The sequence below is a fragment of the Peromyscus maniculatus genome, chromosome 2, assembly GCF_049852395.1.
Source record: "Peromyscus maniculatus bairdii isolate BWxNUB_F1_BW_parent chromosome 2, HU_Pman_BW_mat_3.1, whole genome shotgun sequence".
In the NCBI taxonomy this organism is placed as follows: domain Eukaryota; kingdom Metazoa; phylum Chordata; class Mammalia; order Rodentia; family Cricetidae; genus Peromyscus; species Peromyscus maniculatus.
Genome location: NC_134853.1, coordinates 4,098,607 through 4,114,246, shown reverse-complemented (window position 1 = coordinate 4,114,246; position 15,640 = coordinate 4,098,607). Strand labels below are relative to the sequence as shown.

Below are 15,640 nucleotides of genomic sequence, written 5' to 3'. Positions count from 1 at the left end.
GTTACCTTTTCAGAGATTTCATGGATGTAGAATCAAACACATCATTTGGTCTGGCTTCTTAGGACTATTAGTGTCATCTTAAAGTGCTTTCTAATTTAAATGGTACTATTTCTTATTTCAGATGTAGCGAGTGAGAAACAAAGACGACTTCTGTATAACTTAGAAATGGAGCAGATGGCCAAGACCGCTAAAGCACTCATGGAAGCTGTGAGCCACGTCCAGGCGCCTTTCACCAGTGCGACACACTTGGAGCACGTGAGGCCCATGTTTAAGGTTAGAGTCACTGTAACTTTGCTACAGTATATATTTATTGATATGTGATTTTGCTTAGCATATTTTTAAAATACAGTAATAGAGTCTATTTGACCTAGAAGATACCCCGATTGTTTAGAACTTAATTAATATAAACTATCTCTTAATTAAAGAAAGTGAAAGGTGGTGTGCAGTGTAAGTAATTGGTGGGAGTATAATTTCAGAATTAGAAATACAAGGCTTTAGAGAATGGTCATTCATTCATTCATCCTTGGCTTGTTTTTTTTTTTCAGTTATAAATGACTTATTTCTAAATCTTTGATATTCATTCTAATTTCAAAGTGATCCTGAGGCTCAGATTATCATCAACACTTCTATCCGAGGAGTTAATATGAGGGTTCTGAGTAGAACTAGAACCATAGAAGAAACAAATAATGCCTGCTCTGAAACGTGATTGATAGACCACTGTCACTTCATTGAAGAAAACTTACTTTTCCCTCTCCCAGAAGCTGTCAGTTGTGAATAGCTTTGTGACTAGGGGTAGGACTTCATGGTCACTGTTCTTCTACTGTGCTATGATCTTGTCAGCTTGAGTTTGTGCAGGTTCTGTGCATGCTGTCACAGTCCGTAAATTCAAATGTACATCTGCACTTTTGTGTGTAGAAGACACTGTTTCAAGCCAGTCAGTGGTGGCGCACACCTTTAATTCCAGCACTTGGGAGACAGAGCCAGGTGGATCTCTGTGAGTTCAAGGTCAGCCTGGTCTACAGAGTGAGATCCAGGACAGGCACCAAAACTACACAGAGAAACCCTGTCTCGGCGGGGTGGGGGGGGATTGGGGGACGACGACGACGACGACGACGACGGACACTGTTTCCTTGATGTCATCCACTACTTCTGACTCTTTCTGTCCCCTCTTCCACCTAGGTCCGTGATCTTGTGGAGAGGGAGCTATCATATAGACATTCCATTTAAAACTGGGCATTTCAAAGTTTCTTACACTCTGTGTGTTGTCCAATTGGGGAGCATCATACTGCAAGAAGAAGCTTCTCTGTTGAAGGTTAAGTGATGCACTTATGGATGGATATAGCAACATGTCATCAGGGGTCACTTTGTTGCTGTGTTCATTTAGCAGAGTAATGGTAGGAGGTGTCCCCTTAAGGCCCATGACTTATATCTAGTCTCAGATTCTTGGCTTTATTGACAGTGTCAGGGATGCATTCTCGCTCATGGAGTTGGCCTTAAATCCAATTTTTAAAAAGTGATTGGTTACTTCCATAACATCCATGCCACTAATGCACTAGTGAGCATATCTTGCTAGACAGGTCTCTATTGTAGCTGGCTAAGATGATTACTTTTCTCTTCTGGTAGCAAATCTAGCACCTTCCAGCACTATAGACATTGACAATTAGAGTTGAAGCTTCCCGCTAGATTTCTCCTTTCTGTGACATAAGTATGCAGTGTCTTCAGTGATAGCGTTTTAACTGTCAGGTTGTGAAGGGTAAGCAATAGTATTGTCAGCAGCCTGTACTATTTGGGGTGGGAGGGATGTAGGGATCCTGAGGAGTCACATTGGCCAACAACTAAAAGAGATGAAACTTGTTCTTGGTCCTGGGTGTTTTATTTAGTAGTATATGATGTCTAATTGGGGTACTAGTCCCCATTATGGTGACTCCATTTAAACTCCTTTTATATATATATGTATGTATATTTAGGAAGTAGGTAGGTTTCCATATAGCTTTTCAAAGGGCCTTTAGTGTTTGTTATCCCCTCCATATTTCCTCCCCTACCCTGCCCTCCCGCCGCCCCCACCGCCGCTGCCACCACCACCCTCATTTAAGCCTCCTATTCTGGTTGTCTCTTTATAGCACTGTTCCATTCCTTGGAAGATCTCCTCCTCCCCACTGGTCCTTTACTGGCTTCCTAACCTCTGTGCATTAATATTTCTAAGTGAAATACACATATCTAAAGTATAAAGCTAACATCCTGTATGAGACAAAAGGTGCAACATTTGTCTTTCTGGGTCTGAGTTACCTCACTCAGAATGATTGTTTTCAATCCTATTTATTTTTCTGCAAAGTTCATGATTTCATTTTTCTTAACAGCTGAATAATATTCCATTGTGTAAGTGTACTGAATTTTCTTTAGCCAATCATCTGTTGACAGACATCTAAGCTGTTTCCAATTTCTGTCTGTCTTGAATGAGCAGCAGTGGAGATGGAGATGGATAAGCCAGTACCTCTGTGGTAGGGTGAAGCGTTCTTTGGCTGTGTTTCCGAATACAGTGGCAGAGTTGGGTCTTGATATAGATGGATGAGCGTCCCTTCACCCCACACCCTCGCCAGCACAAGCTGTCATTTATTTTACTGACCTTGGCCATCCTGACAGGTGTAAGAGAAAATCGCAAAGTAGTTTAGTTTGCATTTCCCTAGTGGCTAAGGATGTTGAGCATTTTTTAAAGTGTTTCTTAGCCATTTGTGTTTCATCTTTTGAGAATTCTGTTTAGTTTTGTGCCACATTTTTCAATTGGATTTTCATGAGTTTTTTTGGTTCTTCATATGTTGTAAACACTAACTCTCAGTCAATGGATAATTGGTAGATTTTTTTCTCCTTCTGAGGCTTCCTCTTCTCTTGAATAATGGTGTCCTTTGCTGTACAGAAGCCTGTTAGTGTTGTGTGGTCCCAGTTATTAACTGTTGGTCTTAATGCCTGTACTACCACAGTCCTGTTTGGAAAGTTTTTTCCTGTGCCAGTGAGTTCAAACATATTCCCTCCTATTTATTTGTCCAAATCAGGGTATCAGGTCTTATGTTGAAGTCCTTGACCACACCTTTTTTTAATGTAAACATTATTATTTTATGAGGGGAGAGACTACATTCATTCCTAATATCTAGTACAGTTCTTGGCTTGTAATTCCTCAGTAAGTATTGGTTGGGTGACAGGACTAGATAATAAATTTCTAATTTTCTAGAATGTGGTTTATGATATTAAGGGATGTAAACATATTCATGAGAACATTTTTATATCTTGCTAAATCTTATTTCAGAAAGATTATACAATTATGTGCAAACAGTGGTTTTACTATCTACTGAGTATTATTTAGGTATAATTTAATAGAGAAACCATTGTCTTGGATTAAACATAATCCTAATAAAGATAAATGTTTTTCCCATTGACTTAAGAACCATGTGTATTTCTTCGTAAGACATAACACTGGTTTTCAACTTGAAGTCTGCTTTCTCTAGCAGAATGTATAATTTATTGTTTCCATGGGTTACTTTGTAGTCGATGAATACTGTTCTTGATGCTTGCACATCGTCTCAGAAGCAGCATCTTCAAGTGCTGTAGATGTAGAGGCCTAGCAAGAATCTAGGTGCTGCAGCTTGTGTGCTGTGTACTGATGTTAAGCTTTTGCCTTTAACTTTCTGAATTTTAGAAGAATAGCTCCAAGTAATTCTGTTTTCCTTAGAAAAGTTTTATAAGCCTACAAAATTTAATTTCATCATTATAGCTCTGCTGCTTAATGAACTATTAAAAGCAACATAATTCATATCAGACATTTCAGAGTTGTGTGGATTTCTGTTGTTTGTTATCTATGCTAAGTAAGTGCTCTACCATTGAGCTACCTGACCAAGTCCTTTGCATTTTGAGACATTGTCTCTCCAATTACCTCAGATCAACCTTGAACTCACAGTCCTGACTCTGCCTCTGAAGTGCTCAGATTATAGATGTAGACCAGTGCCTGCTGAGTATAAAATTCAAACAAGTACTCCCTTCCAAAAGGTATAATGAAGGGGTTAGGGATTTAGCTCAGTGGGCAAGTGCAAGCCCTGAGTTCGGTCCTCAGCTCTGGAAAAAAAAAAGTCACTGTTGAAAACGGAGCTAATTCAAAAGGTATAATGAATAGATTATTAAATATTTTTAGATATTGTCCAACTAGGAATCAAACATTGCTTCTTAATGTAAGTACTTAATAGTTAAAGAAAGGCTGAATGAAATTAATAGTTAAAGAAATACAGAGCAGGCTTTGAAAAAAGTAGGGTCACTTGTTGCCAGGTAGGAAAATGATTCAAAGGATTGTATTGGAACTAAAGAGTCTGAATCATTGCAAAGGTCAGTGCTTGCAAAGAGAAACGAATTTTAAGTCATTGATAAGACTTTATATGAATTTTGACTATTCCTGTGTTTTCATTGTTGTGAATAATTTATAGATACTGTTCTTAAAATAAGCCTAAGGTTATTACTGAATTTATGATCATTTCCATTTATTTAAGCTCAGGAAACATTTTCTTCTTTAAGAAAACTTTCTTACTTATTATGCCGAGAATCTCAATTATTACTTGATATGTATGGTATATTTTAAATTTTCAATTTTTCTAGCTGGCTTGGACACCTTTTCTGGCTGCTTTCAGTGTGGGTCTACAAGACTGTGATGATACTGAAGTAGCCTCTCTTTGCCTAGAAGGGATAAGATGTGCCATCAGAATTGCATGCATTTTTAGCATCCAGGTAACAGAATTTTACCTTTATAACCAGTTTGGAAAATATATGTCATCAGTATAGTTCAACTCATATTATTTTTTTTTCTGACATCCTTAAAAACCAGCTTTAAATTTGTGATAGAATTTCAATGAATAATTTTTGAGAAGCTATGATAGAGTAATTCTGTATGGTGTTTCTAAGCATTGTAAGTATTTATTTTAGATACCTTTTAACCTAAGCCTCAGAACTTAGTTATCTTTAAAAGAACCAAGTACCTATCATACTTTCCATGAAGACCGTCTTCTTTAGGAGTTTATGGACTTTAAGGATGACTTTTAGCTAGGTTCTTTTGTTTCTTAACCCATTTAATATTTCATTGTGAATGTTATAACTTAGTACATTACAAAATACAGTCTAGCTGTGGAGGAAATATGAATAAATTTATAAAGCAGGTTTTGGCTAATATAATTGAATTTTTCAGTAAATTTATTTTCACTGTATTGAATTTATTTGTTAACTACTGAAAATCTCATATTGAATTGGTACTTCAGACTGTATCTAGGTTTAAGAAATTTATGAACTATCTGCCTATCTGCCTTATTTTAAGATTATATTTTTTTTTTTTAGTTTTGTATACAATTTACGACATGTCTGTTAAAATTTACTAAACACATAGACGGTTTGTTCAACATGAATTAGAGGCCAGTCAGTATGCTGTATTTTCAACCATGTAAATACAATTTTCTCTTTTCTTGTAGCTGGAAAGAGATGCATATGTCCAAGCACTAGCCAGATTTACCTTACTTACAGTGAGTTCTGGTATTACTGAAATGAAACAGAAGAATATCGACACGATAAAAACACTCATCACAGTGGCTCACACTGATGGAAATTATTTAGGAAACTCATGGCATGAGGTAGAAACACTTTTAACTTTGCAATTCAATTTATAAAATGAATTGATGCTAAATATTCTACTAATATTTAGCTTAATTTTGGAAAATAATTTAGTATATTTTATATGAACAGCTTTTAGTAATGATTTATAATGTAATCTGTCTTCAAATCCTAACTGCATATATTTGAAGATATATATTGTTAAAAGCTCACTCTTTTTTCCTTTTCTCCTGAAGATCCTGAAGTGCATCAGTCAGTTGGAGCTGGCACAGCTTATAGGAACCGGAGTGAAGCCGCGATACATTTCTGGGACAGTGAGAGGCAGAGAAGGATCTCTCACTGGAACAAAAGATCAGGCTCCTGATGAATTTGTTGGTCTGGGGCTAGGTGAGGGGTTTTAAAATTACTTTTAGAAAATATTAAAATTTGTTTTTACCCTCCAGGTTATGTAATTTTTATTATGACAATGAAATATAATTAGAGAAATGAGATAAATTGCCCTTTGCCTAATGTAATAGACAAAAACAAGATGACTAGGAAATTAGTCTTTTTCTCTTGGTCTGGTTTACAGTATTAAATGCCACTTAGTTTCTTCCTTGTAATTGTGATAAGGATACATTCAACTCACTTGCTTTTAAGACTAGGCAAGTAACTTCAATGTGTAGGCTGATATAAAATAATAGATAATTGGAGCAATTAGAGAAAGCATTTACACTGAGACTTTTTAACCCCCTCTGTAGGTCCACCCAAACTGTTATCAGGATGGAACTTCTTCCCCAAGCTTTCAGAAGAGGTTGGAGTGGCCTACACTAGTACAAATGAGAATATTAGCAAAAATAGATGCCAAAAAAGTCAAAGATGATCCATTTTCAGTCATGAGTGGAAAGAGTTCCACCAGGGAAGAAGCCTAGACTTTGACCTTGACTTCTGTCCTTCTGGGTTTGCGTCCTTCTCTACTTCTTTCATGCTGACATGTCAGCTCTGTTAGTTCTAGATTCAGCTTCTACCACTGCAGACTGAAGGCATCACCTCATCGCAGGATTGTTAGGACTACATAAGAATATAGACACAAGTGGACTCAGCACAATGCCCAGGGCATTGGAGATTAGGGAGTAGTATCCAACCTTCCTTCCCGCTCCACCTCCAGCCATCCTTAGCCTTTAGTCATTTCAGTTGTTTTTTGCAGTCCTTTAGAAACCTAAAATGGTTTCAAATCTAAAAGTGTGTCTACAGGGAAAGATAAATGACTAGGACCATGTTTTGATCTCAGGTTGGATTTAGTAAAATCAGTTCCTTGTGGTAGTTCAACTGAAGTAATTTAACCTTGCAGTATGGCAGTCTGTCTCTCAGGGATGCCACAGCAGAGTGTGAAGTGTAAAGTCGTACTGCCTCTAACTTGGGATTCCCTGACCTCCACCTCCCGAGATTACAGGTTTAGCCATCATGTCTGCTTTTTGTATAAACTGTCTGTGTCATAGTTTCCTTCTGGATTTCCTCCATTCTCCACTCATTTCTGTGTGTGTTCTCTCCCTCGACCCTTAATGCAAGGGCCTTGTAAATAAATGGCCCTTTGTTGGACAAGACACCTGTTTGCCCTTCTCAGAACTGGAACTTAAACTTGGTTGTGAGAGTGGGAGAGTTTAACCCCTTCCCAATAGTGATTAACCCGAAGTAAACCATCTGCTGCACCTGGGACGAGCACGAAAACACACTCCAAGCAGTTTCATGTTTGGAAGAACTGAGGTCACAAGACTCTTGTCTTGTTTTCTTGGCGCGTTCTCACAAGCACTCAGAGTTCTCCTCACACGACTCCATTCCTGGACTGTGTTCTGACAGTCATGCTTTAGTATCTGTGGGGATTTGAATCCAGGGCCCATGAGATACTTAACTCCTGGATACTCAAGTTCCTCACATAAAGAGTATGGTATATCCATATATGTCCTGCTATATACTTTAAATCATCCCTAGACTGCTTATAATACCAAATAGAAAGCAAATTCTATGTAAATAGTTGTACAATATCGATAGAAATAAAAACCATTTATAAAAGTGTAGTATAGGTAAAATTTTTCTCCCAATTATTTTTCTCATTTTTTTATTTACTTATTTATTTGTTTGTTCATTTTTCCAAAACAGGGTTTCTCTGTGTAGCCCTGGATGTCCTGGAACTGGCTCTGTAGACCAGACTGACCTCAAACTCAGAGATCCACCTGCCTCTACCTCCCAGGTGTTGGGTTTAAAGGCGTGCGCCACCACTGCCCGACTTCATTTTATTTTTTAAATTAAAAAATAATTACATCATCATTTTTTACTTTCCCTTTTGTCTCTAATTCCTACACAGAACGTTCCCCAGATATTTTGATAGAATTGAAACTCACAGCCGGGCAGTGGAGGTGCACGCCTTTAATCCCAGCACTTGGGAGCCAGAGGCAGGTGGATCTCTGTGAGTTCGAGGCCAGCCTGGGCTACAGAGTGAGATCCAGGAAAAGGTGCAAAGCTACACAGAGAAACCCTGTCTCGGGAAAAAAAAAAAAAGAATTGAAACTCACATGTGGAGGCAAATTGTCCATGGAAGAAGTCTGTAACTTTATGTTTTAGAAATAGAAACTGTAAGATCATCAAAAACATCTAGCCTGGGGAGGGTGGCAAGATGGCTTCCTTAGCCTTGCTTGCTGCTAAGGCTCATGATCTGAGAGTTGGGTCCTTTTCTCCAGCACTGCAAAAGCAACAAACAAAAAAGCCACCCCAGACATAAAAATGTTTAGCTGCCCATGCAGATGCACACCATAATCCCAGCATTTGGGAGATTGAGGCAGAAAGATGACAGATCTGAAGTCTGCCTGGTACACAGTGAAACTGTCTTTAAAAAAAAAAAAAAAGATTCATTATAGTAGGATATTATTTTAAGATACATTATTTTTGTTTCTGTTGTATTTGTTTAACTCTGTGAAGCTGTGTTACTGTTCCTGTCTAAAACACCTAATGATCTAATAAAGAACTGGCCAATAGCAAGGCAGGAAAAAGGATAGGCAGGGCTGGCAGGAAAGAGAATAGAGAGAAGTCTGGGAGAAAGAGATCTAGCAGCCAGAGGAGGAGGACTCGAGGGGCCAGCCACCCATACACAGCAAGCCACGGAGTAAGAGTAAGACTTAGAGCAATAAGAGAACAGGAAAAGTCCAGAGGCAAAAGGTAGACGGGAAAAGTTAAGGAAAGCTGGCTAAAACCTAAGCCAAGCTAAGACTGGACATTCATAAGTAAAAATAAGCCTAATTTATTTGGGAGCTGGATGGCAGACCCCCCCCAAAAGAGCAAAAATAACAACAACAATTCATAGCATATAAATTTGAACTATAGGCCTTCTGGTATATATTAATATCTGAAAAGTCAGTGGCTTTGGCCACATAAGTCTTTAAGAGTACATACAGCACTATCTTGTCCTAAATAGGAGTAATTTGGTAAAATGAGAATTATTTGTCTGTTGCTATTTTACTATCATACAACTCTGAAAGATGTTACATGTTTGTGAAATAGTTCCTGGAGTTCCTAGACATTTTTTCTGTTCTTTGATTTTTTTAAATTATTTTATAAATGATTATAAATCACATTAAGTATAGTTTAAAATGCTCTTTAGAATGTAATTTCAGTTGATACATAAAACAAGTTATGTGATGACTGACTTCATTTCCTCTGACAATGTCTCCTTCATTCAGGTCCTGCCTGCTGTGTGTGTTCAGTGTTCCCCGGCACTGTTCCCCACCTCAGCTACTCTTGTCACGTACTTCATGCTTCCTCCTTGACTCCTGTGTTAGAGAGAGAGACTTTGTCTTCCTTATCTTTTCCTACTTCAGAAATAGCAAACCCCTGTGACTTCCTATTTCAGTAGATGACACCTAGGGAAATGTGGGAAAATGTGGAACGTGTCAGTCTTGTAAAAGGACAAGAGATTCTGTCGTCTAGATTACTGCACTGCTGGGTGTGGGCTACATCCCCATGATCCTAGCGCTTGGGGAGCCACAGTGTGCCTGCCACACTCAAGAAAAGGAAAAGAAAAAAGTAGTACATTAGCTGAGACAGTCGTTCTAGAGGTGTGGCTCACTTGGTAGAGTGCTTGCCTGGCATTTATAAGGCCGTGGCTTTGATCCCCAGCACCAGAATTAAAATGTGGAACAACCTTAACGCCTGTAAACTCCATTCCTAGTTTCTTTAGAGCTTGTTTGGAGGTTTTGGTGGGGAGCGCAGCTATTCGTATATCCTTAACCAGAAAACAAAAACCACCAGGCTTTCTTTATAGGGCAGTTTGTCCTCCTGATCTGAGCACATGGCTTTTGGGAGGGAGGTGCTTGAAACTGTGAAGAAAGAGGGAACACCCAACTAGGCAGCCATATCAGCCTAATAACCCTAGTGACCAGCGGGGTGACAGATGTCACTGCCGAATCATCCATATATTCTCTAGTGTCGTTACAATGCCATCTCCCGCTTTTCTCTCCCTTCTCTGTGCCTCCTGCTCAGGTTTTCATTATGACCACATATAAATAGGTTAAAATATGGCATGGGCTCACATGCGTTCTTTAAATAACTAGCCCGTCTTTCTGATCGCTCTCCCTCCAGCTTCCTTTTATATAGAGTCAGTCTCCAGAGTGTAGTTAATATTTCATCATACATATATAGTTACCATGAGCCAGCACCATTATTCTCTCCTTTATGAACATTAGTCTTAGTTAATAAACTTATATGTAGTTAGTCTATTTCAGCCGTGGAGTAGCCATTACATTGTATTAAAATTTATTGTGTGTGTATCTTTCTCTGCTGGTAAATTAACTGAGTGCAGCTGTACCTTTTTTATACTGTTCAGTTCCTCGCAGAGAATTTGAATTCAGTGGCTTAAATTACATCTGCCATGTTTGCATTCAGAAGAGAATTTAATGTTTGGTCAATAGGATCAACAGATACTTGTTTAGTACCTACTTTGGTTTAATACTGATTAGGGTAGTAACATGCGAAAATGTATATAACTTGATTCTTAATTTTCAGGGAATTTTTAGTCTGGGTGAGTATGGGGGGGGCATCCCACCCCCATTTTTCCCCAGAGTGCTCTTGAGTAGGAGCAGCAGGAAATATTAGAAGTAAACAGGGGAGAGAAACAGATAGAAAATACAGGATAGCCTTAGGAGGACCTGACAGTCTCTGCACTAGGGTTTTTAAAGAATGCCAAGGGGTGGAGTGTAAGACCTCCCCCCAGCACCACCAGGTGCAGACCATCTCAGACACCCGCACTCAGGCCCGTGGTCCAGTCATCCTCTTTATGCAGACCCGCTGGGTAAAGCCTAAGTGGGCTCCGACAGGTGAGAAGGCACTATTTCCATTCCTAAAGTGGTTTGGGACTATATGAACAATTCTAATCTGAGTAGTACTTCGCTGAATAAGATAAATGAAAACAATTGAGTAGAATCCTTCATTGGACATACGCATTGGGTATGATGACTGATACATACTGATTAAAATGTTAGAGAGGAGTACTTAAATGGCAGGCCAAAGAATTTCTACCCTAACATAGTAAATCAAAGGAAGGTGATGATTTAGGAGTATTGGTCTTGTGAGAGAAGGAAGTAAAGAGATTGTAGAGGAAAATAAGTCTGGAAATTTTTGGCACTCGAGGACTGAGACTGTGAGAGCCGAAACTGTGTAGGAAGAGAAATACATAGATGTAAAAAACAGACCTAACAATCTTAATGTAAAATAAAAAATAAGTTACATACCTTCTTACTCCAAGAAGGAAGATCCAGGGCACAGTCAAACCAAGTCAAGCAAAACCAAACTTCATCAGTATGAATGACTCGGTGTCAGTGCCTGAGATATAATCAAGGTCTTCTGGGTTCCAAAGGGCTTGGACAGTCTCTGAATTCACAGCACCTGCAGCTTGTCTAGGCTCAGACTGTCCTTGGTGGCCAGGTCTCCACTGCAGGGGCCTGCATACACCGCTCCTGAGCTCTTTTCAGGGACTCTGATCCTGCCACACAGCCTTAGCCCCTCTCCATGACACCTTCAATCCGGAGGCTTCTGCTTCCCTGAGGCTGCCCATCACCTATTTGTCTCCCTGACCTCTCTCAGTGCCAAGCCTTTCCATGGTCCCTTCATGCCTTTAAAACTGATACCACCTGGGAGGCTCTTACATATTACCAAGTTCAGCTGCCAGCATGAGATACAACTTTAGCTCCCGCTGGAACTCGTCTGTGTGCTGACCTTGAGGACACACTTCCCAGAAGATTGTACCTCAGGGACGCTGGTTTCTTCCAGTCATCACTGCTTCTCTCAGCTCAGCTAGTGGTATGGATTGCCACCAGCTCCAGCTTCAGACAACACAGGTTCTTAATACAGAATATGACACAAACAGCCCAGTAGTCTGAAAGGGACTCTCCAACTTTCCTCTGAAACCTCACAAGCCAGGCCTCCATCATCTGGACTGCTTTCATCAATAGTCTTAGTTACCACAGCAGCTCACTAAAGCTTTGAAAACTCCATGGTTTTTCCAGCCCACGGTTCCATCCACAATCCTCCCCCAACACAACATGGTCAGGTCTGTTAATCTTCCACTTCTGGTAATAGTTTCTGCCTTGGTTAGAGTTTCTATTGCTATTATAAAGTACCATAACCAAAAAGAACTTGGGGAGGGAAGGGTTTATCATATTACCACTTTCAGGGAAGTCAGGGCAAGAACTCAAGTCAGGAACCTGGAGGCCGGCACATCATGATGCAGAAACCACACAGGACTTCTGCTGACTACTGACTTGATCCCCACTCATTGTTCAGCCTGCTTTCTTCTAGCACCTAGGACCACCAACCCGGAAGTGGCACCACTCAGAGTGAGCTGGGCCTTCCCACATCGACCATCAATCAAGAAAATGTGCCACAGGCCAATCTGGTCTGGCATTTTCTCAGTAGATGTTCCTTCTTCACGAATGACAAGTTGTGTCAAGCTGATGTAAAGTTGGTCAGCACATATACCAAAGATAATCCTCAAGTGCAATTTAAGAACTAGGAATGTTGTTTTACTGTCTAACATGGAATAGTTTGGAAGGAAAGGGAAGTGACTGATAAATACGAGACTATTACAGTATACAGAGAATTTGAATGAACGGTATAGGAGGTCGGGGATTAGTGACAGAAATGGTACTGTGGCCACCTGGACTCATCGACGACGACAGCAGCAGAACTGGTGCACTTCTAGGTGGTTCCTTTCTTTTTTTTAATTTTTTAATTTTTTTATTTATTTTTTAAATTACACTCATGATATTAATCACATTTGTGGTATTCATAGATTACATTCGCAGTATTCATTCAATTATATGTATATATATATATATATATATTAATTTTAAATGTCGAATGTCATTTCTTGAAGGGGGTAGGAGGTCTTAAGTACAGGCTTACAGCACAGCGGGAGGACCCCGGAGGGCAGAAGTGCCTTTCTTAAAGAGTAAGGGAAGTTTTGCCCAGGACCACCAATTTTGTGACCTAAATTCATAGTGGTCTTGTTTGTGTGGCCCTTGCAGATGTGTCTTATAGATTCTGTAGTAGATCTCACTGCGCACGTGTCCTTACTGTGTGAATGTCTCTGGCGTCACATGGTTTCTGGTATTCGTTAGAAGTGTGGTTTAGAACACCTGGAACTGTAGGTGCATTCTTTCCTGAACTGCTGTCTAACAAAATGGTGCACACTCTTATGTCTGGCAGTTGGAGGAAATGTGGACTGGAAGCAGATAGCAAGTATTCAGGAGTCTATTGGAGAAACCAGCTCTCAAAGTGTTGTGGTTGCTGTAGATAGGTAAGGTATTCATGTTCTCCTCTTCCCGCTTGAATACTATTTCAGTTCTATATTTTCCTTGTTTAAAAAGAAAAAAAAATACGGTCAAAATAACTTAGAAAGTAATGCAAGACTATTTTGTGGTATACTGTGATTTAGATGATGAAGTACCTTTAAGTTTGTTTTTACAAATGTAAAATACAGGAAGAATTTTAATTGCATAAAACTGCGTTACAATTGGTACTGGAAATATCAGGGAAATATTATTCTTGATGAAAAAATTCACAAATCTCTCTAGAAAATTATTCTTTTTTTCAACCCTTGGAAATGAAGCTTAATTTGTCTTTCTAGGTAAGTGGTGTAAAACAGCATTCTGGATAAAGTAAATGGATTTTTCTGGAAATTCTTATTATATGCTTCTTTGGAAAGGTCTTTAAATTTTTTGCATTCTATACATTTCTAGGTATTCCCTTTTTTTTTTTTTTTTTTTTGCTTTTCTTTTTGTTTTTCGAGACAGGGTTTCTCTGTGTAGCTTTGCACCTTTCCTGGATCTTGCTCTGTAGACCAGGCTGTCCTCAAACTCACAGAGATCCACCTGCCTCTGCCTCCCAAGTGCTGGGATTAAAAGTGTGCACCACCACCGCCCGGCCTTGATGGTTATTTTTTTCCAGGTAAATGTTCTCAAAATTGAAACCACATTTTACAACACTGTCATTCAAATTTTTTTAAAACTACTTATGTTTGAAGCTTTCAAAAATGTATCAGTCTTTGTTTGATGGTCTTGAGACTCAGACTAATTCATTATTTACTTCACTGGTGGGGGGGGTTGCATACCTGTGCCTGCCCATGTGGAAGCCAGAGGTGAATATCAAGTGTCTTCTTCCACCTTATTCTTTGAAGCAGAGTCTCTCACTGGTTGACCTGGAGCTCACCACTTTGGCCAGTCTAGCTAGCAGAGGGTCCTCTTTCCACCTTCAGTGCTGCATTCAGATTCTTACTGGCATGGGTGCTGGGGATCTACGCGAGTCCTCAAGCTCTCACGATGAGCACTCCGTGAAGGCAGCTCCCGTTCTCCCAGAGAGAAGTTTGCACCAAGTACAAACAACCCGATCAGTCAGGGGCTCCTAATGTGAAAGTACTTTCTGGAACTTCTTTTTTGAAAAGAATTCCTAGTGTTTGGTGTTGGGTGTTCTGCTTGTTTATTGTCTCCCTTGTGTAGATTCTAAAAATACTGTCACCTTGTATCTACCATGTATTTGGCATGAAGGCTTATGATGTACAGGTGTCATTTTATGTCATCCTCTATGTCAGCAGGAGCTGAGTGTTATTAGTGTCCTCAGTTAACAAATGAGAAAACTGGAACAGAAGAGTTTTAATAACTTGCTCATTCTCACAACCAGCTAGTTTTTGTTTTATTCTTTCATTCGTGGAGAAATTTGGGTAGTAGAACAAGCCTATGGGTCTGTCCAGAGCCCTTCTTCCTCTGTACACCTCCAGAGCCGGGTAGTAGCTGCCATTTCTGCTCCTAGGCTGTCTTCCATTTCCTGTTGTAGCTAGAGTTTTCCGGCCTTGCCCACAGTCAGGACAAATCTCTGTCACCCGCCAGTCCCACAGCCACTCAGACCCAACCAAGTAAACACAGAGACTTATATTGCTTACAAACTGTATGGCCGTGGCAGTCTTCTTGTTAACTGTTCTTATATCTTAAAGTAACGCATTTCTACAAATCTATACCTTGCCACGCGGCTCGTGGCTTACCAGCATCTTCACATGCTGCTTGTCCTGGCAGTGGCTGGCAGCGTCTCCTTCTGCCTTCCTGTTCTTGTATTTCTCCTCTGTTAGTCCCGCCTATACTTCCTGCCTAGCCACGACCAATCAGGTTTTATTTATTGACCAATCAGAGCAACTTGACATACAGACCATTCCCCAGTACAGCCAAGTGCAGACCATCTCAGACACCTGCACTCAGGCCCATGGTCCTAATCATCCTCTATGCAAACCTGCTGGGTAACGCCACAAGGAACCCAAGAAGGGCTCCCACAGGACATACATTAACATCCCACAGCATCCTGTCTTGTAGAAAGTCATCTGTATGGTTATGGGAACCTAATTAGATATTATAAAACCCTTGAAGAAGGTAAGGCATGGCTGTAAAGCCTCCACAGGCCGCTGTGCTCTGGAACATGGCTTAGCTTTGGTGGACCGTGA

The 15,640-nt window shown here is 39.9% G+C and overlaps 1 protein-coding gene across 3 annotated transcripts in view; it reads left to right on the top strand.

Annotated features, from left to right (window-relative positions):
- The window catches only part of Arfgef1 (ARF guanine nucleotide exchange factor 1), a 105,649-nt gene that overhangs the window by 64,457 nt on the left and 25,552 nt on the right, over positions 1-15,640 (top strand). For all 3 annotated transcript variants that reach the window (XM_006974687.3, XM_076563685.1, XM_076563684.1), the window contains exons 19-23: positions 122-273; positions 4,633-4,761; positions 5,493-5,651; positions 5,868-6,018; positions 13,363-13,453. In XM_006974687.3, coding sequence (XP_006974749.1) covers positions 122-273; positions 4,633-4,761; positions 5,493-5,651; positions 5,868-6,018; positions 13,363-13,453 — 682 coding nt within the window. The remainder of the gene's footprint in view (positions 1-121; positions 274-4,632; positions 4,762-5,492; positions 5,652-5,867; positions 6,019-13,362; positions 13,454-15,640) is intronic.